Below are 25418 nucleotides of genomic sequence, written 5' to 3' on the forward strand. Positions count from 1 at the left end.
AATACTAACTAAAATACAAATGAATGAACTAAAATGCAACTAGGACACTACAATTAAACAAACTCAAATCTAGAAAAATCTGAAAAAAAAATTTATAGAAAAGAAAGAAAAATTCAAAAAGTGGTCTAAACATTGGAATTGGAAATCAAAATTTTTTGGGTAGTACTTTCAAAAATTTCAACAGCTCAAACCTGAGAAATAGTACCCTTACACAACAAAGAGAACATCCAACGCTATGATACAATGACACGCAAGCATCTATATCTATATGCGAAACAAAGGAAAATCAAGATATTTGGTTGTATTTTTAAAGAATTTTCTATGCAAATGAAAGAAATGCTGTGAAAAGCCCCCAAAAAATGCAAACTACCTCAAAAAATGCAAAAACTGATAAAAATGAAAGCTAGAAAGGCTCAACAAACTAACTAACTGCAACCAGAATAGTAAAATAGAATTAAGGATGCTAAAAAACCAATGTTTTATTATAACTCTTAAATCCAAAACAACAGAATTAAAGCTAGCAAGAGACAATATGATCCAAGATTCCAAGCTACCTTAGAAAATCACAATATATTAACTCCAAAGCAATGCCAATGTCATAACCACAACATTATAATTGAAATTAAAGCTATAAACAGCCTAATGTCAAATGCTAAGTAGTAATTTAGCCACAATAATCTCCAAACATAATTAGATTAAACAACACAAATTTCCCAATAATCAGAGAAACTATCCTAAGACCTAGGAATTATTAAACTATTATTGGGCAGGAAATTAAAGTGGCTAAAACTCCCCTATGAAGAACCAAGCTCCTACCATTACTGTTGAATTGGAAGATTACAGAGTCCTAGCCACGGTTTGCCATGAGAAACGATGCCATTAGCAATCTACCATGTCCAGCCATGAAGAACAGTGAAGGAGCTAATGGGAAAATCAAAGAAGTACCAAAGATGGTGACAAGGATGGACTTGAACTAAGGTTGGAGAGAACAATGATGATGCTGGATGGGATTGGACCGATGGAAGATGAAGATTCAACAGAGAATGGGAAATGGCGGTCTGATTGAAGGTTCACGCCATCACTGCTCTGCCTCTGATCACTCTACCTCCAGACCAAAGAGAAGAAGAAGAAGACGAAGTCGATAGTGATGATGGATCTGAATAGAGATGGAAGATGATACTTTAGATTGATGGGAGTGAAGAAAACAGAGGGTAGGAGGTGTAGTTTTCGTCAAGCTCTGGTCCTTCTCATCGCCGCCCTCTCATCTCTCTCTCTCGCCTCTTCTTTGCTCTTTCATTCTCGTTTGCCCCTTTGAAGATGATGATGATTATGAATTTAGGGCAGGTAGTAAAATGCACCATTTTACTACTTGTGGTCTCTTTTTAAAATTTTTTTCTTTTTTAATTATTTTTTCTTTTTTCTTTCTGTTTTTCTTTTTTATTTTTAATTCTCCCAAAAACATGCAATCAAAATTAAAAAATAAGGCAGCATTAATTGTCTTTAAAGATCAATTAATCACAATAATAACAATTTTGCCCCTATTATGCACTAATTCAAGGTAAAATGCTCTAATATGAATTATATTCAAATAATGTAATTAAGGACCAATAATAATGATAAAAGTCCACCAAAAAGATATGAAAATGCGTGTAAAACATAGATCTGTCAGGTACTTTCCTCACCCCTCACCCTCATATTCTGCCATCACACCTTCTCCCTCCTCATTTTCACCTGCAAGCAGAGAGAAAAATCAGTGATTGTAGTGTTGCATATGTTGTTAGGTTATGTTTTTGATGATTCCAAAACTTAATCTTCCAGCCCCTGTTATGCTATACGGCGTCAAACTCTATGAAATTTAAATGGGTGAAGATTGCCAAATTGAAGGGGATAGATTGAAGCCTAAATAGATTATATAGGAATTTGCACGTCACTTTCTCCTTCAATTTTGTGAAACTTGTGACTGATCTGTGAAGATAATTTTGTTGCTCTTCTTCTCTAATGCATGTGCTTGCGTGTGCATGTGCGTACTTGCGTGTGCATGTGCGTATGTACAAGTGCACGCATGTGTGCATGCACGTATGTGTGTATTGTCAAAGTGAAAATCACTTAATTAAATGGTACTACCTTCTGATCCTTAATATGTTAGAGCTGATTGAAGGTTTGGATTAATTTAGTTCTAAATATGATACCTCCATTCATTCTGTTTTCCAAATTAATTTTTCCGTAAAAGTATCCCTATTAATTGTATACATATTTAAGGGTTCTCACCAAATAGTAGTTCTAATGTATATAATTAAGTACTATAGTTTAGAAAAACTAACATATATTTGTTACAAATAATCAACTCAATTATTTTTTTTAATGTTATATTTATCCAGCTCTTATATAATCTTTTTTTTTTTTGGGCGATAGCTTTTATATAATCAAAGGTATTAAAAAGTGTGAATATTTTAGGCTAACTCAAATGACAAGAGAGAGAATTCAAATTCTTCTCTCTTATGATATAAGTACTATCTACTCTCACAAAAACCATGCGCTAAAGTTAAATAAGAAAACTACAAAGTGGATATGGGTTGATTAATGCATCGGGGTGGCGTACTCTTGTGGGGGAAAACTTTCCTTTGCCACACAAACCTGCCAGGTTGACTCAATTAATGAAACTTGAATAATTATAGAAAATGTTGGATCTAGCACGCACTTCTAAAATTAAATTATGATGATAATCAAGAGTTCAATTTTTTTCCTAATTAGCCATATCATTAGCCTAATTAATCATGATTGGATTTAACTCTAACCCCTTGTTACTTCTAATATAACCTTAATTATTGGCAGTGGTGGTATGGGAGTGATGTAGAAAATCCGACTGGGGGCAGTTACGTAAACAGGAGTGAGGCTATTGACTTTTTATATTGATTGTTAAAGTAACTAATATGAGTTTAGATTAATTTCTGGAGAAGAGTGATTTAAAATAATAGATTTTAAATAGGATAATTTTTATGTAAAATTTTTTTTAATAAAATAGATTTTATGGAAAAAGTTATTCTTAAATATTGTTTCCCCTCCCTTATACAGCTATAGTTTTCTTGCCAAAACTATGGTAAAGTTCTTCCTAGCGAGAGATTTGTTTTACTTCAGATAAGTTAAATCTCTTTCAACTCGACCAAACCACATACGTAACTTCTTCATGAATTATAATTCTATGCCTGTTTAATATGAATTTCGTGTATAGTCATCTTAATAATTTGTACTTATATCAATAATGCAGAAAATTTTTATAACGTAGGTTAGAAAAGCTCTTTTAACAAGGATTCTTCAACATACACCCAAAATCGACTAAAACGTTTTTATTTGAATAGGAGTGAATAGAGTTTTAGTAAATTTTTTTTTTGTAGGGATGCATTTAAAAATGTAAGCAATGATATCTTGTTAATGATTTGGGTCATTAACAAGATAAATTTATCCTTTTGCTTTTCTACACAAGTTGGTAGCTATTTAACCAATGTGAAATATACATGAATAATCCAACTAATTTTTCATGAACATTTCAACACGTGTAATCCCCAAATCAAAGTTATAAAAGTGGACAAAAATTATTGAGAAAATGACAAAAAAATACCCTTTGAATTTCAAAACACTACCTTTGGTCCTTAATATAAAAGTTAGTTGACTAATTTGAGTAAATTAAAGAAATTAATTATATTAGTTATTTGTAATAAATAAATATTTTTTCTAAAATATCCTTGTTAATCAAATGTATTGGCTAGAACTATCATTATTATAAGGACTACCTTGAGAAAAAATGGATAGATATGAGAGACAAGTACATTAGAGTCTTATATTTATGACTAAATTAAAAGTCAAACGAGCTCCTATATTAAGTACCGGAGGTAGTAATAAATGGGTAATGACAACTATTCTTATAATTATTTTGACATGTCAAAATCACCTATATATTTTTATTCGACTAAATACAATTTTTTGTCCCTTAGGTTTGTCTTCATTTTGATTTTGGTCTATCAAGTTTCAAATCATAAATTTTAATTCCTCAAGTTTCTTTTTATTTAAAAATTGGTCTTTATAACTTAATAAATACTTAGACCATTTTGCCTCTTAAGGGACTAAAACTTATGATTTGAAATTTAAGGGAAAAAAAAAATATAAGTAAATTTGAGGAATCAAAAATTATATTAACTCTTTTAAAATTTAATAAGTATTTTTTTGTCATTTTTTAAAATTTTCTTCACTTGTGATTTGTGAACGGCCCCTGCATGGTGTCGTCTCACTTTTTTTTTCGATTGGATCACGTAAACGGTCCATCCAAAGTTTTTTTCAATAAACACATAGAGTAGTGGGCTTGAAATTAGGAGCCATAAAAAAGGGGATCCGAATATCGTCGTTACAGACAAAAAGTAGAAGTATGTTATTGGTATATAAAAAAAAAAAGATAAGAAAAATATTAAAAATAAAAAGAGTTAATATAATTTTTGGTTCCTTAAGTTTGCTTTCATTTTAGTTTTGATCTCTTAAGTTTCAAAACATAGATTTTAGTCTCTCAAGAGGCAAAATGATCCAAGTTTTTATTGAATTATAGGAACTAATGTTTTAAATTAAAAAAAAAAAGATTTGAGAAACCAAAACATATAGTTTAAAATTGAAGAGACTAAAATCAAAATGAGGACAAATTTTAGACATAAAAAATTGTATTAACCCAAATAAAAAAATGGTTTTACCATTCAAATATTCTTTTTTTTTGTTAATTTAATGACATATTATCACCAGCTATCATTTATATATGCCTAGATCTAAGAAGTTGAATACTTGAACCTAAGTTTTAAAATAAAAAATTATATAGGCAGAATTGGAATGAATAATTATTTTTTTTGCCGTTAAGAATTGGAATGAATAAACACTTTAAGCATATGCATAGATTGATGGATAATAGTGCAGCGTACATATAAGAGGCCAACAAACGCATGGGGAGGGGAATTTTTGTGTTGACTGATTGGCCGATTGGAGCTTTGGTTTAGATGTTGGTTTCCACTTTCCAGTTGCTTTCTCATCCGCCTGATGGTTTGTTAGGGCTTCCGCATAGAAATGTATGCAATGGGCGTTTCTTGCCTAAATCTGACCAGTTTTTCTTGAATGAATTGGGCTTAGGCCCCGCACTTTGCCCAAAAAAAAAATACCACTTCTAGTTGTTAAGATAAAAATTAATTAACTAATGTGACTAAATTAAAAAAATAAATTAAATTAGTTATTTATAATAAATAGGTTTTGTCTTACATAAAATATTCTTGCTAATTAAGTATCATTATATTAAATATTTAATACGTACAACTACTACAAAAACTATATTAAAAAATAAATAAATATGAGAGACAAAATGAATCAGGTTCTTATATTTATGACCAAATTAAAAATCAAACTAACTCATATATTAAGTACCAGAGATATAATTTGTCAATTGCGCTGATAATGTTTAAATTTGACCTAAGATGGTTATATAAAAATCATATCATTTTCAAAACAATAAAAATTATGATTATGATTATTATGATTGTTCTACTATTTTATATATTCTATTTTATGTGTTAATATATATAACTAGATATTTTCCCTGGCGATGCACTGATTAACATGTTTAATTAGATTTTAAATTCTAATAAATTATATTATTTAAATCGACCTAAGATTCACTTCTTATAAGAGTATAGTTTTTTATTTATTCAAATGGGATTTAAATTAGAGGTATAGAATTTTAAAAAATAGATAAAACTTAGAAATTAATTAATTATTTCTCCATTAAAGCCTCCGATTAACATGTTATTTAATTATGATGCTCCTTATTTAATTCAATATATTCCAATCCCAATTAAGATATTATTTAAATTCAAAATTAATTATTAATTTATTTATTTAAGGCTCCAGTTGAAATCTCATTTAATTCAACATATTCAAATTCCAATCAAGATGCTATTCAAATCTCATTAATTGAATACATGTATTTGGATCCTATAATCTCATACTCCATCTATTTTTAAACGTATAAGATATTACAAACTTTTAAGAATATAGTTGATAATTGATTGATTGATAATAGTTTATGGTTGATTGATACCATCTTTGTCACCACCAAATTCAAAGACATTTAATTTAATTTAAGGCTAAAATATAATTTTAGTTTTTTTAACTTTACATAAGGTTTTATTTTGATATCTTAAATTTAAAAAGTAAACTTTTAGTCGTCTAACCCTAAAACTGTTGACAAAAAATAATAATATTAAGCTCTTGAGTGCTAATAAAAAATTACTAAATGTTAACATATTAAGTTTAATATTCAAAACAATCATAACTGTCACAAAAAATATTATTTAAGACTAATAATTTTGGGATTAAAAGACTAAAAATATATGTTTTAAAGTTAAGGGATCAAAATAAACCTTATATAAAATTAAAGGAATAAATATATACTTTAACTTTGATTTTATTATAATTAAACCAGAATCTTAATATCCAACCCGGCCGGGGGGGAAAAAAATCCAATCTGATAAATAGAGCCAAGTGACGAATATGATGACGGTTCTCAGTTCAGTTCAACTTCAACAGTTCCACTCCGATAAGGGTTTGGCGAATCCAGAGGCGAAAATGGAGGAGCCGCAGAAAACCAAAAATGCTGCCTCATCGAAACCTAAAGCACCTTCTAAGAAGAAGCCGCCGACGCCACAAGAGCTGATAGCTCACTACGAATCGCAAGGCCTCGACTCCAACGCCGCCACCGCGAAGGTCATTGACGATCTCCAGAGGGCGTTTTTCGGAGTCATATCTTCCGGCCGCGGCAAAAAGGACAGACTATTGGCCGATTCTTCCCGAAAGATTGATGCTCTTAACAGCGGCCTCACCATCCTCGACCTTAAGCTTGACTCCAAGCCTGGATATGCCGAAACCTTCGCCATGGGAATCGCTTCCGGCGCCGCTATTAATGGAATCGGAGCTGTAATGCCTCAAATTCTTGGAAGTCTTAATCAAATCTGGAAATCTGTTGCCTCTGTTACCGATTCTTCTTCTTCTTGATTCTCCATCCCGCCAGACATGTTTAATGTATTCGTCAATAATGAACTAAGGTAGTTCCCCCCCCCTCCAGCCCACCCCACCCCACCCCACCCCACCCCAAGCCTCTGCTTTCTTTTTCAGGTTCTAATTCCAGATTCCATTATTCTTAAGTAGAAACTAGTATGAAAATTGTGCTTCATTATTCGGATAAGATTTTCAGTTACTTCCATTGTTGAATGGGCGTTGACAAAAGGATAATACTCGGCATTATGCGCATTTTAATCAGGTGATTTAAAAAAACAGTTAAAATTAATTAAAAGTAATTAATATGTAATAAATATAATTTTTTTAAATATACCTCTATATATAAATAGATAGGTATGTAGATATGAGAGAATAATAGTGAGATGAATAAAGAAAAAAAATATATTAAATATATTAAACTAGTAATAAAATAGATAATAATATAATAAATGTTCAGACAAAAAAAAAATCTTATTTATAAAAAAAAATAAATCTATTTAAAAAATTGATCTAAGAGATGGACCGAGGATTCTATATCCTTATTCATCAACAATGTGTGTGTTATCATTAGCTTATCAGTTTCTTTTAAGGATGTGAAAAGCCAGTGGAGTTTTGGCCACACAAAAAAAAAAAAGAAGCGCCGGTTGAGTATTCTAAAGTTGTCTATGAGATTTTATTTTATTAATCCCCTCATGTTATGTAGCTTGAGAAAGTTTTCAACGCAATGTACCCAACTATCCCAACTAGGGACAAAATGATGACATGTTTTAATACTAGGCTCTGTTTGGTATGTTGGAAATGAGAGGTGCAGTTATCTGAACGACCCTACTTCCTTTACGGTCCTTCTCCCCTAATCGACACCGTTCACCAAATTTGTAGACTGAAAAGAATTCACTTAATGGAGTGTTGCTGTTTTGTACAAAAGCAGTTCTCTCTCTCTGTCTTTTTTTTTTTGGGTGGTTTTGATGCAATGTTAAAAGAGCAGTTGAGGTAACCTGTCAAACAATGCACTTTCACTTCTTGAGCCTCACCTGGTTGGTTGCTTAGATACCGGATCATGTTAGAAGGCCAGGTCCAGAAAAAGGCATTTGATACCAGCTGGGGGGTCTTGTACCAAGTTAACTTCAAGAGGGAAAAAAGCTGTTTTTGTAGGGGGGTGTTTGGGCGTTGTTATTTCAATGAAGGAGCCATTTTAATGTTAAGGGGAAAAGCTTGCTTGCGTAGTACCTTATGCCTCTCTCACTCTATCTTTTTAGTGCATGTAAACCCATTTTTCATATGAGTATCCTTTTTCTATCAGAAAAAATGATTAAAAAACTAGGAAGAATTTCAAGAAACTCCCTTTGTAGCTAATTAATATCAGTCAATCTTCAAAATATTTCAAAATTTTATTCACTCCCTTTCAACCAAAATGAAGTTAAAATTTAAGGGTTAAAATATAATAATACCCACCTTTTATTTGTTTTTCAAAAACAAATATTAATTATCATCGGAGTTTTGGCCACTAGAGCTTTGACCTCTGACACTGGCCACTTGAGCACTAGTGGTCGGATTTGTGACCTCCAATGGCCAAAGATTTTTTTTTTTTGAAACAAGGTTGTTGATGGGGTTTGAACCTATAATTTCTTGGCACAAAAAAAAAAGACCAACAAGCCAACAAATCCACCCACTTAGTCATACAATACAAAGAAATATATATATATATATAACAAAATAAATGTAAATGTCTAATTGCAAATGAACAAGTGAAATTTAATAATTTACGAGTGAAATTTAGCATTTACAATAAAAATTCGGCGATTTACAGGAATAATTCACAATCCTAAATACAAGTGTTTAGGTGTGAATTGTTAGTGGTAGCTTTACCTAAGAGGGGGTGAATTGGGTGAGTTATAAAAATTTTAACGTAATGAAACAGAGCTGTAAATAAAACATAGAAGGTTGAGTTAGAAGGATTTCATCACAGAGCGAAGACACAAGATTTATACTAGCTCGGTCTCAACCACTTGACCTACGTCCAATCCTCAGAGCACCTATGAGATTTCCACTATGATCCCAAGATTAAACGGGCTCTTGGCGCTTTAGTACAGTAATTGATTTTCTCAATCACTCCTCCTTACTACCCGTAAGGTTACAATCCTTTTTAAGAGTCCACACTCTTGAGTTACTCTCAGAAAATGAGTAAAAAGTATATCAAACTCTCTTACAGAGTAAATGAGTAATAAACACTGAAGCTCGGAAGAAAACAGAGTATTGAATGCAACAGTAAGTATTTCAGCAAATGATAGCTCACGTATTCAATACTTCATTCAATGCTCTTCGCGCCTTTTATAGTTGGAGACGATTAATTAACCATTAGGCTGGAGAGCTTCTAGTCGTTGAAAAATCCGTTGCGTGTGCTCGGCAGTTACAATGATATTTCGCCACTAATGTTTCTAGCATGGTAGGTTACATGCTACTAAGTAACTGTTGAGCTTGCTTCGTGATTTGTAACAATACATAAAACAAGTAAGTTCTCTTTCAGAAGGAAACTTGTGAAGATAACTGAACAAATAATGATCATTGATATTCATATACTAGTTAGAAAGCATTGAATCAAACATCAGGTTCTTTAAATATGAACTGAACGTACTTGATCGATGTCTTGATTGATAAGTAGTTGATCGATCAAGTTTTTGATTAAATACAGAGAAAGCTTTAGTCACATATATATACATTTATCGATAAGCTTATAGATCAACAGATGATCGGATAAGTGATCAATAAACGATGAAAAATGAATACGGTGATTTTGGAAGAAATTTTTCAAGAATAAAACTTTTAAATTCATCTATGCCTTTGAATCCTTTCAAAGAGAATTATGTGTAAAAGGAAGGCTAAGAAAAGCTTAAAGATAAAAAGGATAAAAGATTTTTAAATGATCGTGAAAAGTTTGCTATGAAATGAACTAGTACAATGATCGAACAAGTGATCAAAAATTGTTTGATCGATTATATTATCGATAAAGCTAAGTATGAGGGGAAAAGATTTTGAACATAATTGATCGAACATTTTATCGATAAATGAATAATAAATAAACTAATTGATAAAAGGTTTAAAATAGATTTTCTCAGATAAGTTACAGAATATTTGATGATCGAGTAAATGATCGATTAAGGATTAATCGATTAAGTGATCGATAAAATATCATTGAAGAACTTAGTTTAAGCAGGTCAGGAAAAGGCTTGATTGATCACGTTATGTGAACACAGAGGTTTCAGAAGTTTGGATGATCGATCATTTGATCGATAACTCAATGATCGATCAGGTGATCCAAAAATGACTTAAAATAGTTTAATGCAGTGAGATGATGATGATTGATCATTTGATCAATGAAGCACTGATCGATCAATTGATCGATTAAGGAACCTGACAACATACTTAGAGAGAGAAAAAAAAAATCGATAAACCAGTAAGTTATCAAGCAATGTCAGAACAGGTTATTGATTAATTATTGATTGATAAAGTGATCAATAAATGGTGAATTAACTAGAATACTAAGTGAGTACGAAGACTTTACCATTTATCTGTGCTTTCATCGATAACACGTTCATCGATCATATGATCGAACATTTGATTATCAATTAATTGATCGATAATTTTCTGTAAGCTTTTATAGAAATCAGTGTTAACGATGATCGATCAATTGATTGATCAACTTATAAAATTTGAATTATCTATTAGTCTATTGATCAAACCTACTGGCAACTTACTAGCAAACAGTGACAATTTATCTGACACAACATCGATTAACCTTTGATCGATCAGGTGATTGATCAACATACTAAACCAGAACTTACTTAAATTGTTATCATCAAAACGTTAAATCTAACATTCTTTCCCTTTTTGATGATGATAAAACATAAGTGTAAGAATAATCAAATTTTATCAGATAAATACTTACCTTAAGACCAGAATTGAGCAAAAACACATGACAGATAGAAATATTTATCAATAACCATCAAACTGTCAAAGTTTAGTAGAAATGCATCACTGATAGCATTTAAGTACTATCATAATACAGACATAACAGAAAGCACAAGTAAATTAAAAAAATATCAGAATTTAAATTACAGAAAACAGAAAAACATAATACACAAAAAAATATAATAAAAAGCACAACTAAAATGCAGAAGGACTAAGCAGACTTCTTCTCCCCCTTTTTGTCGGCGTCAAAAGATGGGGAAGGAGAAGAGATAGTAGGCAAGGTAATGGGAATAGGGAGAGGGGGAAGTTGAGAAATTAGAGACAGGGTCTAAGAAATAGGTGGAAGAGGAAGAGAGGGATCAAGTTGAGGAACTGTGATAATGGCTAAGGTAGTCGGAGGAGCGAATGTGGAAGGGACAGAAGGGGAGGTAGAAGTAGGAGAGATAGAGACAGGTGAAGAAGGTGGTGCAGAATTAGGGTAAGGAGGAGAGGGTGGATGAGATAGGAGGTTTTTAAGGCTGAAGGAAGTACTAGGGGCCGAGAAGTTTGTACAGAGGGAGGCAACCATGCCCTTGAGCTCTTTGAGCTATTTCTCCACAAGATCAAATCTCAGGGATACCTCCTTTTGTGTGGAGGTCCAAGATAGTGTGTAATCCTTCAAATTTTCTATCCGAGATTTCCCCATAATCTTTTACAGTGGCATACACCCTTTTCTTAAACTCTTATAATTTAGCTTGGAACATATTCTGGATGGTGTTGCCATAAAATCAGGGATTAGAGGTTTAAGATGGTTCTATAGAAGACTCAGCCTCATCCTGGCCCTTTGAAGCACTAGTCACTGACTGTTTTCCTTTCTCTTTCCTTACCAGTTTTTGTAAAGGTCGAAAGGGTACTAGAATTCTCATTTTATTGTGCTAATTAATTCCAAATGTAGGAACCTTTACTTTGACTTCTCCAGGCTCAAATGGTGCAATGTTGTTTACTTGGAGAAAGTATGTGACCAGCTCAGGATAGGGAATGGGTGTGGATTTGGACTTTTTAAGAGTGAAATCCTTTATCTCACTATAGATCAAGGCTCTAATATTAATTTTATCTCCACTGATTATTTTGGCCAACAGGAGGTAGTCATCCTGGTTTAAGTGTGAAAAATTGCCAGACTTGTTCACCATGTTCCTCGAATAAATGTAGTGAATTATTCGGTAATAATCACACATTTGCTTCGGTGGAAAGTTTAGCTCTCCTGGGTAGTTATCACTCTTCATCAGAATTTTTTATGCCTTTATGTCATTCATGTCCCCTCCTCTGACATATTCTAGATTCCCCGAAGTTCATTTATCTTAGCAGAAGTAAGAGTAATGGTTCTGCCTCTGAGTTTTGTTGTGAGATAATTACTCCCCAAATTATCTTGTTCATCATACTCTTTAACAGATTCCATGTTGCAATAAAATCTTTTGACTACTTCAGGCAGTATTCGCCACCAATACTCAGCCAGTTAGAGTAGTGTTCAAGAGGGTTACTCAAATCAAATTTAATTTTCTCATTCTTTTTCAAAATATCTAGATTCACGGAGACCATAGGACAAAATTTTTGAGTTGCAAAATCAGCTTTAAACTTTATCACGCTTACCTCTTGATCTAGATTTCTAACCAAGAATTCAGATGGTGATTCGGATGGTATACCTTGGGCAGGAGACTGTTGAGATACACCTTCACTTGTTCTTTGTTTCTTTTACCGTGGTTGTCTAGGTATGGGAATGTTCAATGCTGAATCCACAACTTTTTGAACTGAGAATTCTTCATCAGATTCTGTCTTAGATTCTTCAGTTACTACTGGCAACTTGGATTTTGAGCATGGAGACCTCCTCTGTGGTGTAGGTTGTTCAATGCCCTCGACTTGGCTCTCTCTGATTTTAAGTACTCCCTTTTTCTTCAAAGGCTCTTGCCTCACTTTGGTTCTATATCTCTTTTTCGTGGTTGAAGGAGTAATCTCTTTGGATTGATACTTTTCAGTGTTCTCTTCTCGATCACTTCAAGTTTGTTTAACCCTCACCATTTTTTGCTACACAAAAGGATTTTGAGAGATTGATTGGTGAATTGAGTGTTTGAAGGGTTTGGTAGTGATCGAGAGGGCCTAAGGAGTGATTTTGAGTGAAGTGAAGTGAAGTGAGTCATTTAATGGAATAGTGAAATATTGACCGTTGAGAGAAAACATGGGAAGCATTTATCGAGCTAGGGTTCTGAAATTGACGGGGTTTTTCAAAATCTGAACGTTGTAAGTATAAGATTGATCGATCAAGTTATCAATCAATGCATGATTGATCATGTGTTCAATAATTAAGAAGAACATTCAAGAACACTGAAGGCAATTATCGATCAAGTTATCGAACAATGAATAATCAATCATGTTATCAATAAATGTTAAGTAAAAATGCGTACTTGGTTTGGTTTATCGATCATTTGATCGATTTGCAGTTTATCGATCAGCTTATTGATAATTGTTACCTATTTTAACTGGCTTGTCTAACATTCCTTATTAGTATTGATCGATGAGTTGTTCGATAATGGAGTGATCGATCAGGTTATCAATAATGCTCCTTCCATCTTTTCTGTTCCATACCATATGCCTTATTTATCGATCAGTTAATCGATAATTGAGGCCATATTCATAGCATAATTATCGATATCTTCATCGATCATTCCATACTCTGTTTACCTCTGTTTTTTGACGTCTAAACATAGTTCCCTACAAAACAATTTTCTACACACTCTGATGCTTAAGTTAGTCTTTAAATCATCAAGACTTTAAATCTAAATGCTTAAATTAAAGGAGTAATGTGAGATTTCTTACAACTTATTAGGGTTTACCATTCCCAATTCTCCTCTAAAGTAATTAAAGTTTTATTGATCAAGAGGCTCTGTGAATATGTCTGCTACCTGGTACTCACTGGGAATGAATTCTATTGTCACATCTTTCTTTTGAACATGGTCTTGAATGAAATGATGTCGAACATCAATATGCTTGGTTCGGGCATGATGAATTGGATTTTTGGACAAGCTTATGGTACTCGTGTTGTCACACAGGATGGTATCTCCTTCAAATTGATTCCCAAATCTCATAGTTGTTACTTTAACCATAGAATTTGGGCACAACAACTAGCGGTGGCAATATATTCTGTTTCTGTAGAGGATATTGCCACAATATTCTGCTTTTTGCTCGACCAGGAGACAAGGAATCCTCCTAGGAATTTACATTGTCCACTGGTACTCATTCTATCCGTCTTATAGCCTCCATGATTAGCATCTGAGTATCCCATTAGATATTCTGCTCCTTTCTTTGGATACCAGATTCCTAAGTTTGCATTTTGACAAGATATCTAAGGATTCTCTTGATGACTTCTTCATGTGATTTCTTAAGAGCTGATTGGTATCTTACACACATTCCTATATTGAATTGAATATTTGGTCTGCTTGCTGTGAGGTAGAGTATTGATCCAATCATTCCTCTATACTTGGTCAGATTCACGTCTTTCCCTTTTTCGTCTGCGTCTAGTGAGATGGTTCATCTCATAGGAGTCTTTACACTTTTTGCATTCTCTAAACCATATTTCTTTAGTAACTCCTTGAGATACTTTGTCTGGGATATGAATATACCATTTTTCTTCTGCTTGATTTGCAATCCCAGGGAGAAGTTTAATTCTCCCATCATTGACATTTCAAATTCACCCTGTATTAACTTAGCAAACTCTTGGCAAAGATTCTCATTAGTAGCTCTGAATATAATATCATCCACATAGATGAACAATTAACAGTTCCTTTCTACTTTTTTTAATAAAAAGTGTAGCATCCACTTTGCCTCTTTCAAAACCTTTTTCTATCAGGAAATTGCTAAGTTGTTCATACCAAGCTCTGGGTACTTGTTTTAAACCATATAGAGCCTTTTTCAGTTTGTAAACATGATTAGGGAGATTTGGATCTTCAAAACCAGGAGGTTGTTTGATAAAAACTTCTTTTAGAATATAACCATTTAAAAATGTACTTTTAACATCCATTTGATATAATTTAAAATCTTTTATGCAAGCAAAAGCTAAGAGTACTCGTATGGCTTCCAATCTAGTTATTGGAGCATATATTTCCTCATAATCAATACCTTCTTCCTGATTATAGCCCTTAGCTACCAATCTGGCTTTGTTGCTGACGATTTCTGCAGATTCATTGAGCTTGTTTCTGAATACCCATTTGGTGCCTATGACTGGATGGTCATTAGGTCTGGGTACTAATTCCCAAACTTGATTTCTCTTAAATTGGTTTAGCTCTTCCTGCATTGCTACTATCCAGAATTCATCGGATAAAGCCTCATCAACGTTGGTTGGTTCAATCTGTGAAATAAATACAGAAAAATGCACTTCATTAAACATGTGTCTCTAGGTTTTAACCCCTTCATTGACTTTACCAATGACTTGTTCCAGAGGATGGTTTCTATTATGCCTCCAAGCTTTAGGCTGTTTTAAATTTTCTTGAGAAGGGAATTCATTGAAATCATCCTTGTTTTCTAAACTTTCTTCTAGAATACTTTGTTAGAAGGTTTGTTTAAATTCAGTTTCTCAAAACTCGAACTATCTCAGTGTCATCATCTAGAGGTTTTGAAATTGACCCAGTTTCAGCAAACACGATATGTATTGACTCTTCAACAGTAAAGGTGCGTTTGTTGAAAACTCTATAGGCTTTACTACAGTTAGAGTAGCCAAGAAATAAACCTTCATCAGCTTTAGGGTCAAATTTACCAAGATTTTCTTTGTTGTTGTTATGAATATAGCACTTGCTTCTGAAAATCTTTAGATGAGCCAGGTTAGGCTTCCTTCCTTTGTACAGCTCATACGGAGTTTTCTCGAACAATGTTCTGATGTAAGCTCTGTTGGAAATATAGCAGGCCGTGCTTATCGCTTCAGCCCAGAACACTTGAGAAATCCCTTTTTCATTCAATATTGTTCTTGCCATTTCTATTAGCACTCTATTTTTTCTTTCCACAACTCTATACGGTTGAGGAGGTCTTGGTGCTGAGAAATTGTGGTCAATTCCATGCTCGTCACAGTAGTCCGTGAATTTGTTGTTCTCGAATTCTCCTCCATAATCAGTCCTGATTGACACAATAGAAATACCTTTCTCATTTTGGATCTTTTTGGCAAATATGATAAACGCACTAAATGTCTCATCTTTAGAGGAAAGAAACAGAGTCCAGGTAAATCTTGAATAGTTGTCAACTATCACAAGAATATATAAGTTTCCACCGAAACTTTTGACTCTAGACGGACCAACTAAATCTATGTGGAGCATTTGGAGTGGTCTTTTAGTTGAGACTGTCTTCTTTGATTTAAATAAGAACTTTGTTTGTTTACCCTTTTGATGAGCATCGCAAACAATATCATGTTCAAATTGAATTTTAGGCAAAACAATTACTAAGTCCCTTTTTGTTAATTTTGAAATTTGATTCATATTAACATAAGCACATTTATGCCAAAGCCAACTTTCCTCATTTTTGCTAACAAGACAATTTTCAGAAAGTTTTGAATCAATTTGAATAGTATAGCAGTTACTGTCCCTTAGAGCTCTCAGTTTTATGTTCAATTCTTCCTTTTTTAGTGGCAAGTCATCTTTGTTTATGACTAGGCATTCCTCTGAATCGAAGATCACCCAGTTGTTTTTGTTGATACTCTGACTGACACTGACCAGGTTGTGACATAGTCCTTCTACTTAGTAGACATCTTCCACCTTCGTCCCTTTGTCACTTCTTATTTCTCCAATTCCCGCAATTTTTCTGGGTTGATTTCTAGTAAAGCTCACTTTGCCTCCTTCTCTTGGTTTGAGTGAAGAGAATTTCTCAGTATCACTTGTCATGTGTTTGGAGCATCCATTGTTGATGTACCACTTGTTTGTCCTAGATGCTTTAAGACATACCTGCAACAGAACAATCATGTTTTAGGTACCCATACCTTCTTAGGTCCTTTTTGGTTAGTATGGTTTGTCCTGGATATATAAGTACCTTTGGGCACCCATTTTAATATCCCGTAAGTCCCTTTCTTCTTGTGATGACAAGAAAAGGTTGTATGACCTTTACAGTTGTAATAAGAACATAATGCAAAAGGATTAGAGGAATGAACAGCATTTCTAAAAAATGTAAGATACGAGCGACCACCACTTTTCTTCTTTCCTTTCGTCTTATCTTGAGTAGCATTATATCCCATTCCTATTTTATCCATCGAGCACTGTTGGCCTCCCAGAATTACTTTAAGCATTTCACTGACCCTAGTGAATTTTTCTAAGGTTTTTGTGAGCTCCTCGACTTTCTTTTTGTTTTGCTCACATTCTGTGCATACTGGAGGTATGGTGTCTGTTTACTTCACTTGCTGTTCCTCCAAAATTTTTATCTTTTTCTTAGTGCTTACCAACTCCTTTGCAATTCTTACTAATTCTAAATATAATACGTTGTATTCAGATTGTAATTTATCATAAGAGGGTTCAAAAGTGATTACCTCATCTATCTTTGAATCTTCATCTTCTTGGGCCACGAGACAGATGTTAGCTATCTCTTCAACATCGCTCTCTTCTTCTTCTGAAGAACTATCTCCCCAAATTGATGTCACAAGGGCCTTCTTCTTTCTGAACTTTTTTTTTCTTCTTCTCTTTATCCTTCATCTTGGACAGCTGAGGACACTCTGCTTTGATACGTCCTGGTTTTTTACACTCAAAGCAGATGATTGGATCCTTGGGCTCATTTTGAGAAATGGAGGCCTTGCATTTTGATTGAAACCTCCTTCCAGCTTTGTTTCTATAGAACTTTTTGAATCTTCTGACTATAAGACCCATTTTATCTTCCTCCAGATCTTCTTCGTCGTCATCTTCACTTTCTTGAGTTTTGAGAGAGATGCCCTTATGATTTTTCTTGTTCATCTCCTTCTTGTATTTCTGTTTTCTCTCATACTCTGCTAGGCTTTCGAATAGTGCTACAACAGAGCCAATTGATTGTCCCTTTGTTTCCTCAATGACTGTTACTTTCAGCTCCCATTTCTTCGTGAGGCTGCTTAAGATTTTCCTTACTTGATCTTCTTGACTGTACTTCTTGCCAAGTGCAGTGAGGTGATTGATGAGGTGTGAGAATCTAACTTCCATGTCTCGAATGCTTTCTCTATCCTTCATTCTAAACAATTCGAACTCTGTGGTGAGAGTGTTGATTTTGCTCTGTTTCACATCGGTTCTTCCTTCATGGGCTGTAGCATCCTTATTTTTATCTAGTATTTAATTAAATTTATAAATAAATATATTTTAGTATTAAGTAAAAAAAAAAAGAAGTTAGATATAGACAAATTATTATTATTATTATTTTAATAATGTTTTTGTATGTGATTGTGTGTATGTGTGGATGATATTCTAGAAAATTAAACCATGGTATAGAAGTCTCACATCGACTAATTTTTAGAGTGAAGGAGTTTGAGAAGCCTATATATAGGAGCTAGTGAGTGGAGCTTGGAGTAAGTAAATAATTTTCGCACATATCTGAGGTAGTCTCAGAAAAGTGCTAGTTTTGATTTTATTAACCGTTGGATCGGACTGAAATTTGGTCAGTCCATTTGGGACATCCAAATCGTTAATTTCAACGGTTGGATCACCCTTTTGATCTCCGAGTTACAAGTTATTAGGTACGTTTTTAACTTATATCTTTTGGATTTAGCAGATAGAGTCCTGAATAGTAAATTAGCATTTTAAAGTTTATTCACCGTTAGATTGAGCTATAATTTGGAGGATAGTATCATGATGGATAGGAAATTAAATTCAACGGTTAGATTATAGGTTTAACTTCTGTAGTGAGAATAACTTGGTTCGTACTAAGTCTATTTGTCTAAGTCTTTCGAAGATGGAATATAAGTTATAAATTTATAGTTTGTCTATTTCCATTATGAATTTGATGATTCTAATAAAATAATCTAATAATTAAAGGATATTTAAGTAAGGAAATTTAGGAATTGAGTCTAAATCACATATATATATGTTCTCATTCCAAACCTTAGAGAAATGTCTTTTAGGCTAGAGTTCTGAGTAAAATTTAAGCTTTTAGAGAAGGAGTTAGAGGCTAGAATTTTGTGAGTAGCCTACTCTAATACTATAGAGATAATATTTTAATTTTTTTTGTAGATATAAAATCTATTGTGGCATTTTCGAGGTTGGACTCTGGTTGTAGTTGACTGATAGTTAGGAGACCAGGTAACTAAATTTCTATCTGTTGCATGCTCTAGTATGAAGTTAGTGAGCGACTTTAGAACTAATTCTATAAAAGTATATTATGTTTTGTATGAACTGTCTTGTGGGATGCTATTTTAAAAAGGATTGACATAGTTTGTATTGCAAGAAATTGGTGATCATGATTATGATGTGTTATTATGAAATCCTGTTGATTATGCATATAAATGTGTCATTTTGAACCCTGTGCATCTATTTTGAGTGGGGAAAGGAGGTAATTGGAGTTATTGAGATTCATATACTTGCCACATGGTATTAGCCTCCATACGGAGCTCTATGGTTGGCTGTTATTATTGTCCTACTAGTTCTTCGAGGGACTGCGACACCCCACTAGTTCTTCGAGGGGGGATCCATGGTCCACCGAGTGCTCTGTGGTCTTTGGCCGGTCCACATCATTCGTGTGGTGAGCTTGTCAGAGTTGCCAGTCAAATGGAAAGAACTTAGCCCATGGGTCCAGTCGGCGGAAATAAGGAGGATATAAGGATGGATTTGGGTTCAGGAATTGCATATGACATGAGATATTCATTGATATTTACATCTTTTAAATAAATGACAAGTATGTTATCTCTTTTGAAATGTATCCATTGCATGAGACTGATGGAAATATTTGTCTTGTATGATTATTGTGAGTTTAAATGTTAAATAAATGTTTATCAACTATTATTAACTCTGTGTATCCCACCTGACACCTCGCTAGCCCATGCTAGGGTGTGAGATAGGTAGGGATTTAGTTACTAAGACGTTGTCTCACTCCTGTTGCTTTACCATTTTCAGGAAACAATACGTTAGCGGGACCTTCGGGGAAGACTCCTGAGGCTCAATAGCTGTAGCTAACAGTGTAGAGCTTCTGGACCTTATTTTATGTAATCTTTTCGTATATTGCCACGTATCAGGACTACATTCATTTGGAACTTATTTTACCTCCTTATATTTTCATGTCGTTTGACTTAGTGGACGTATTATACTTTCTACCTTTGGTTTATTTTGTCTGGACATTGGACTAGAGTGCTGGTAGTGGGCCTGAGGCCCTTAGATTGCATGTGATTGAATTACTGTGGATCCACGATGTGATAATGACAATTTTGGCAAGTTTAGTTGTTGCTAGTGTTGACTAAAATAGTCAAGTCTAAACTGCTATTATAATTTATCATTCAAAGGTGTATTGTTTTATAACCATGTTTGCCATGATTACAAATATAGGTTATTCTTTTTCTAACCATGATAGTCTTAATTAAGGTCGAATGTTTTTCTATCATGGTTAGCCCTTTAATGATGTGATTGCTCTTAAATAACCATGATAGGGTATGTTTACTAGTTTTAATCTTTTCTATCATGGTTAGTTCTGTTTAGTAAGTGGTGATGTTACATGGGCAATCTCCAGTGCCTCCCACATTTCCTTTGCAGTTTCCAAACTAGAAACTCAGAAATATTCTTTTTGACTTAAGGCAAAGGTTAGTATGTTGATAGCTTTATCGTTCAATGTCACCAGCCTCTTATCTTCTTCATCAAACTCCCTGGGACCCTTACGAACTTGTTGACCGTGTACCATTTTCATTGGAATATAGTTGCCATGCTCGATTACGTCCCATAATCCATACTTAGTAGCTTTGATGAAGATCTTCATCCTCATCTTCTAAAAGGTGGAGTTCTCTCCGTTGAAGCCAGGTGGCTTTGATGTCGAACATCCTTCAGGTAGCACACTATCTCTGAAACCTGCCATAGGATCTCTCTTCGAACTGTTAAATCTTTACTGAAGAGACCTGCTCTGATATCAAATGTTAATGGCAGCTTCACCCAAGAGGGGGGTGAATTGGGTGAGTTATAAAAATTTTTACGTAATGAAACAGAGCTATAAATAAAATATAAAAGGTTGAGTTAGAAGGATTTCACTGCAGATCAAAGACATAAGATTTATACTGGTTCAGTCTCAACCACTTGACCTACGTCCAGTCATCAAAACACCTCTAAGATTTTCACTATGATCCCAAGATTAAACGAGCTCTTGGCGCCTCAGTACAGTAATTGATTTTCTCAATTACTCCCCCTTACTACCTGTAAGGTTACAATCCCTCTCAAGAGTTCACACTCTTGAGTTACTCTCAGAAAATGAGTAAAAGGTATATCAAACTCTCTTACAGAGTAAATGAGTAATAAATACTGAAGGTCGGTGAAAGAAAACAGAGTATTGAATGCAACAGTAAGTATTTTAGCAGATGGTAGCTCGCGTATTCAATACTTCATTCAATGCTCTTCGTGCCTTTTATAGTTGGAGACGTTTAATTAACCGTTAGGCTGGAGAGCTTCTAGTTGTTGAAAAATCAGTTGCGTGTGTTCAGCAGTTACAACGATATTTCACCATTAATGTTTCTGACACGGTAGGTTACAAGCTACTAAGTGACTGTTAAGCTTGCTTTGTGATCTGTAACAATACTTGAAACAAGTAAGTTCTCTTTCAAAAGGAAACTTGTGAAGATAACTAAACAAATAATGATCATTGATATTCATATACCAATTAGAAAAGCAATGAATCAAACATTAGGTTCTTTAAATATGAACTGAACATACTTGATCGATAAGTAGTTGATCAATCAAGTTTTTGATTAAATACAGAGAAAGCTTTAGTTACATATATATACATTTATCGATAAGCTTATGGATCAACAGATGATCGTATAAGTGATCGATAAACGATGAGAAATGAATACAGTGACTTCAGAAGAAATTTTTCAAGAATAAAACTTTTAAATTCATCTATGCCTTTGAATCCTTTCAAAGAGAATTATGTATAAAAGAAAGGCTGAGAAAAGCTTAAAGATAAAAAGGATAAAAGATTTTGAAATGATCGTGAAAAGCTTGTTATGAAATGAACTGGTACAATGATCGAACAAGTGATTAAAAATTGTTTGATCGATCATATTATCGATAAAGCTAAGTATGAGGGAAAAAGATTTTGAACGTCATTGATCAAACACTTTATTAATAAATGAATAATAGATAAACCGATCGATAAAATGTTTAAAATAGATTTTCTCAGATAAGTTACAGAATATTCGATGATCGATTAAATGATCGATTAAGGATTAATCGATTAAGTGATCGATAAAATATCATTGAAGAACTTAGTTTAAGCAGGTTAGGAAAAGACTTGATCGATCATGTTATGTGAAGACAGAAGTTTCAGAAGTTTGGATGATCGATCATGTGATCGATAACTCAATGATCGATCAAGTGATCCAAAAATGACTTAAAATAGTTTAGTATAGTGAGATGATGATGATTGATCATTTGATCGGTAAAGCACTGATCGATCAATTGATTGATTAAGGAACTTGACAACATACTTAGACAGAGAAAAAAATATTGATAAACCAGTAAGTTATCAAGCAATGTCAGAACAGGTTATCAATTAATTATTGATAGATAAAGTGATCGGTAAATGGTGAATTAACCAGAATACTAAGTGAGTACGAAGACTTTACTATTTATCTATGCTTTCATTGATAACACGTTGATCGATCATATGATCAATAAAAGCTTACCAGAATTGTATAGATTTTTCTAACTGCTGATCAAACATTTGATTATCGATTAACTGATTGATAATTTTCTACAAGCTTCTATATAAATCAGTATTAACGATGATCGATCAACTCATAAAATTTGAATTATCTATTAGTTTATTGATCAAACCTACTGGCAACTTACTAGCAAATAATGACAATTTATCTGACACAACATCGATTAACCTTTGATCGGTCAAGTGATCGATCAACATACTAAGCCAGAACTTACTTAAATTGTTATCATCAAAACCTTAAATCTAACATGAATGAGCAAGTAAAATTCAAAGATTTACAACAAAAATTTGGTGATTTATAACCCAAATCCAGTGATTCACAAGGAACATAAGCATTTGGGGTTAATAGAATGTTGAGAAAACCAAAGCTTGAATGGTTGACCTCTGACCCTAGCCACCTAAGTGCTAGTGGCCGAACATCTAACCTTTGATGGTTGGAGTTTCGACTTCTAGTGGCCAGAGGGTTTCTTTTTTAAAATAAGATGGCCAATGAAGATTTGAACTCATGATTCCTTGGTACACACAAAAAAAAAAGTGACCCTAAGCCAATGTATCCACCCACTTATTCATGTAATGCAAAGAAAATATATGGATATATATATATATATATATAAAACAAAACAAACGCAAATGTTCAAATATAAATGAACAAGTGAAATTTGACAATTTAAAAGTAAAATTTAGTAATTTACAATAAAAATTCAACAATTTATAAGAAACATAAGGAAATTTATAATACCAAATATAAGTGTTTAGGTGTAAGTGAGCAAGTAAAGTTTGGATATTTACAACAAAAATTTGACGATTTACAACTTAAATTCAGTGATTCACAAGAAATATAAACATTTGGGGTTAATAGAGTGTTGATAAAATCAAAGCTTAAATTGTTGATCTAGTGCACTCTACATATTCATGTTCCACCACGAAGTCTTGGAAAGATTCTGTACGATTTAGCATCTGATCCCAAAAACAAACTAACCAAATTATTGCCAATTACCTCGCTCCCTCCGATCCTAAACGTAGGAGTTAAATGGATAACTAATTAACAAATATTAAGAAAAATAGTTCAGTTAATTATTTGCAAAGAGTTATAAATTTGTTAGATGAAATTGATTGAAGTCTTATACTTAAGAGCAAATAAATCCCTCAACCAACCTCAACATCTAGGAATAGAGGGAGTATTTTATTTTGTTCATATAAATTCGAATTCAAATGACACGATTCTTACTTGTAACTAATCTTGACCTTTGACTGGTTCCCATGCTGCAAATCCACCATTTTTACTCTGTAAATATATGAATTTTAAAGTTTATATAGTGAATCAATTCACAAAGGAAAAAAAACATATATACTTATAATGTGAAGGACTTGCCTGAAGCGACAAAAGAATGTTAATGGAATCATAAAGCCCTTTCTACTTTCATAGTTTCACCTACAATCTCTTGTGGTAGCATTGACGAAAGAAGACAACACTAAAACAAATCAAAGCATAAAATTAAAAGGAAACATCATAAAAGGTGAAGATCAACATGCAAATTGAGTTGTTTAAGTATAACAAGCTATTAACCTTCAAAGCCTCTGCAGTACAATCAGAAACTTGCCATCCATAGTCCTGATCAGAAAAGGTCCATACCCTTTCTGTAATGTGACGATACGTACTTTTAAAGTCACCTGAAGGGTTGTCCTTTACCTAGTAAGATCATCATAATCAATATCATTACTCAAAAAAAAAAAAAAGGAGATTTAATTTGCAGCAGATTGGTGTTTTGTCGCTTATATATCTACTGCAGATTAAAAAGTAATTGCAATAATGGATTTGTGATAATTTGTCCTTTTTTTTGTTACAAATTCCTTTTTGTGAAGTTAGTCTAATATACAAATATGAAAGTTAATCATTCAGTCCTTGTAATTTTGTCTTGGTTGTAACTCGAATTCCTAAAGTTTAACTTGATGAAACTTAATTTCTCAAATATGAGCCATTTAATCCCTTTATCCATTATTACAACTTAGTTCCAGAAAGACCGCATGATTTTTAAAAAGTATGAAAAAAAATTTAAATAGCCAAAACTCAGGGGTTGAGTTGAAGAAGTTAAACATTAGAATTTGAGTTATAATTATGTAAAAACTATATAAATTAAATAAATAACATAAACGGTGGCTCATTCCTTAAATCTAACGCAATGCGGTGTTGACCGGCGATTTCTTTATGAAGTCGTCCTCTTGTAAGAGTAGAAGCAATTTCGTCAATTTGGCTTGTGGCAAGTAAAGCTTGCACAGCAAAACCAGCATCCCATTGTTGCCTTTCAAAACTCTGCAAATAGTTAACAGCATATATTGATTAAACCCAAAATATTTCATGAAAAAAAATTTTAAAAATGCCTCTAAAATTTCAATATCCCAAATAAGGGATTATTACAAAAACTTCTTGTTATTTGCTTTTTAGATGTAATCAATTGCTATTAAAGTATATTAACAAGATTGATTTAAAATTTTAAAATTCAAGAGGTATTTTT

At 33.1% G+C, this 25418-nt stretch overlaps 2 protein-coding genes across 3 annotated transcripts in view; both read left to right on the forward strand.

Annotated features, from left to right (window-relative positions):
• LOC114729250 (beta-amyrin synthase-like) overlaps positions 1 to 25418 on the forward strand; it is a 62019-nt gene that overhangs the window by 23261 nt on the left and 13340 nt on the right. The window contains exon 17 of one of the 2 annotated variants that reach the window (XM_028916241.1): positions 15885 to 15902. The exons of the other annotated variant lie outside the window; for it this stretch is intronic. Within the exon in view, the coding sequence (XP_028772074.1) occupies positions 15885 to 15902 (18 nt within the window). The remainder of the gene's footprint in view (positions 1 to 15884; positions 15903 to 25418) is intronic. 2 annotated transcript variants of the gene reach the window in all.
• LOC114729255 (uncharacterized) lies at positions 6625 to 7128 on the forward strand. Its single transcript, XM_028916246.1, has one exon. It carries the CDS (start codon positions 6646 to 6648, stop codon positions 7069 to 7071), a length of 426 nt encoding a protein of 141 aa, XP_028772079.1. The 5' UTR covers positions 6625 to 6645; the 3' UTR covers positions 7072 to 7128.

Source organism: Neltuma alba, unplaced genomic scaffold (genome assembly GCF_004799145.2).
Source record: "Neltuma alba isolate B1F8T4 unplaced genomic scaffold, ASM479914v2 tig00012617_pilon, whole genome shotgun sequence".
In the NCBI taxonomy this organism is placed as follows: Eukaryota; Viridiplantae; Streptophyta; class Magnoliopsida; order Fabales; family Fabaceae; genus Neltuma; species Neltuma alba.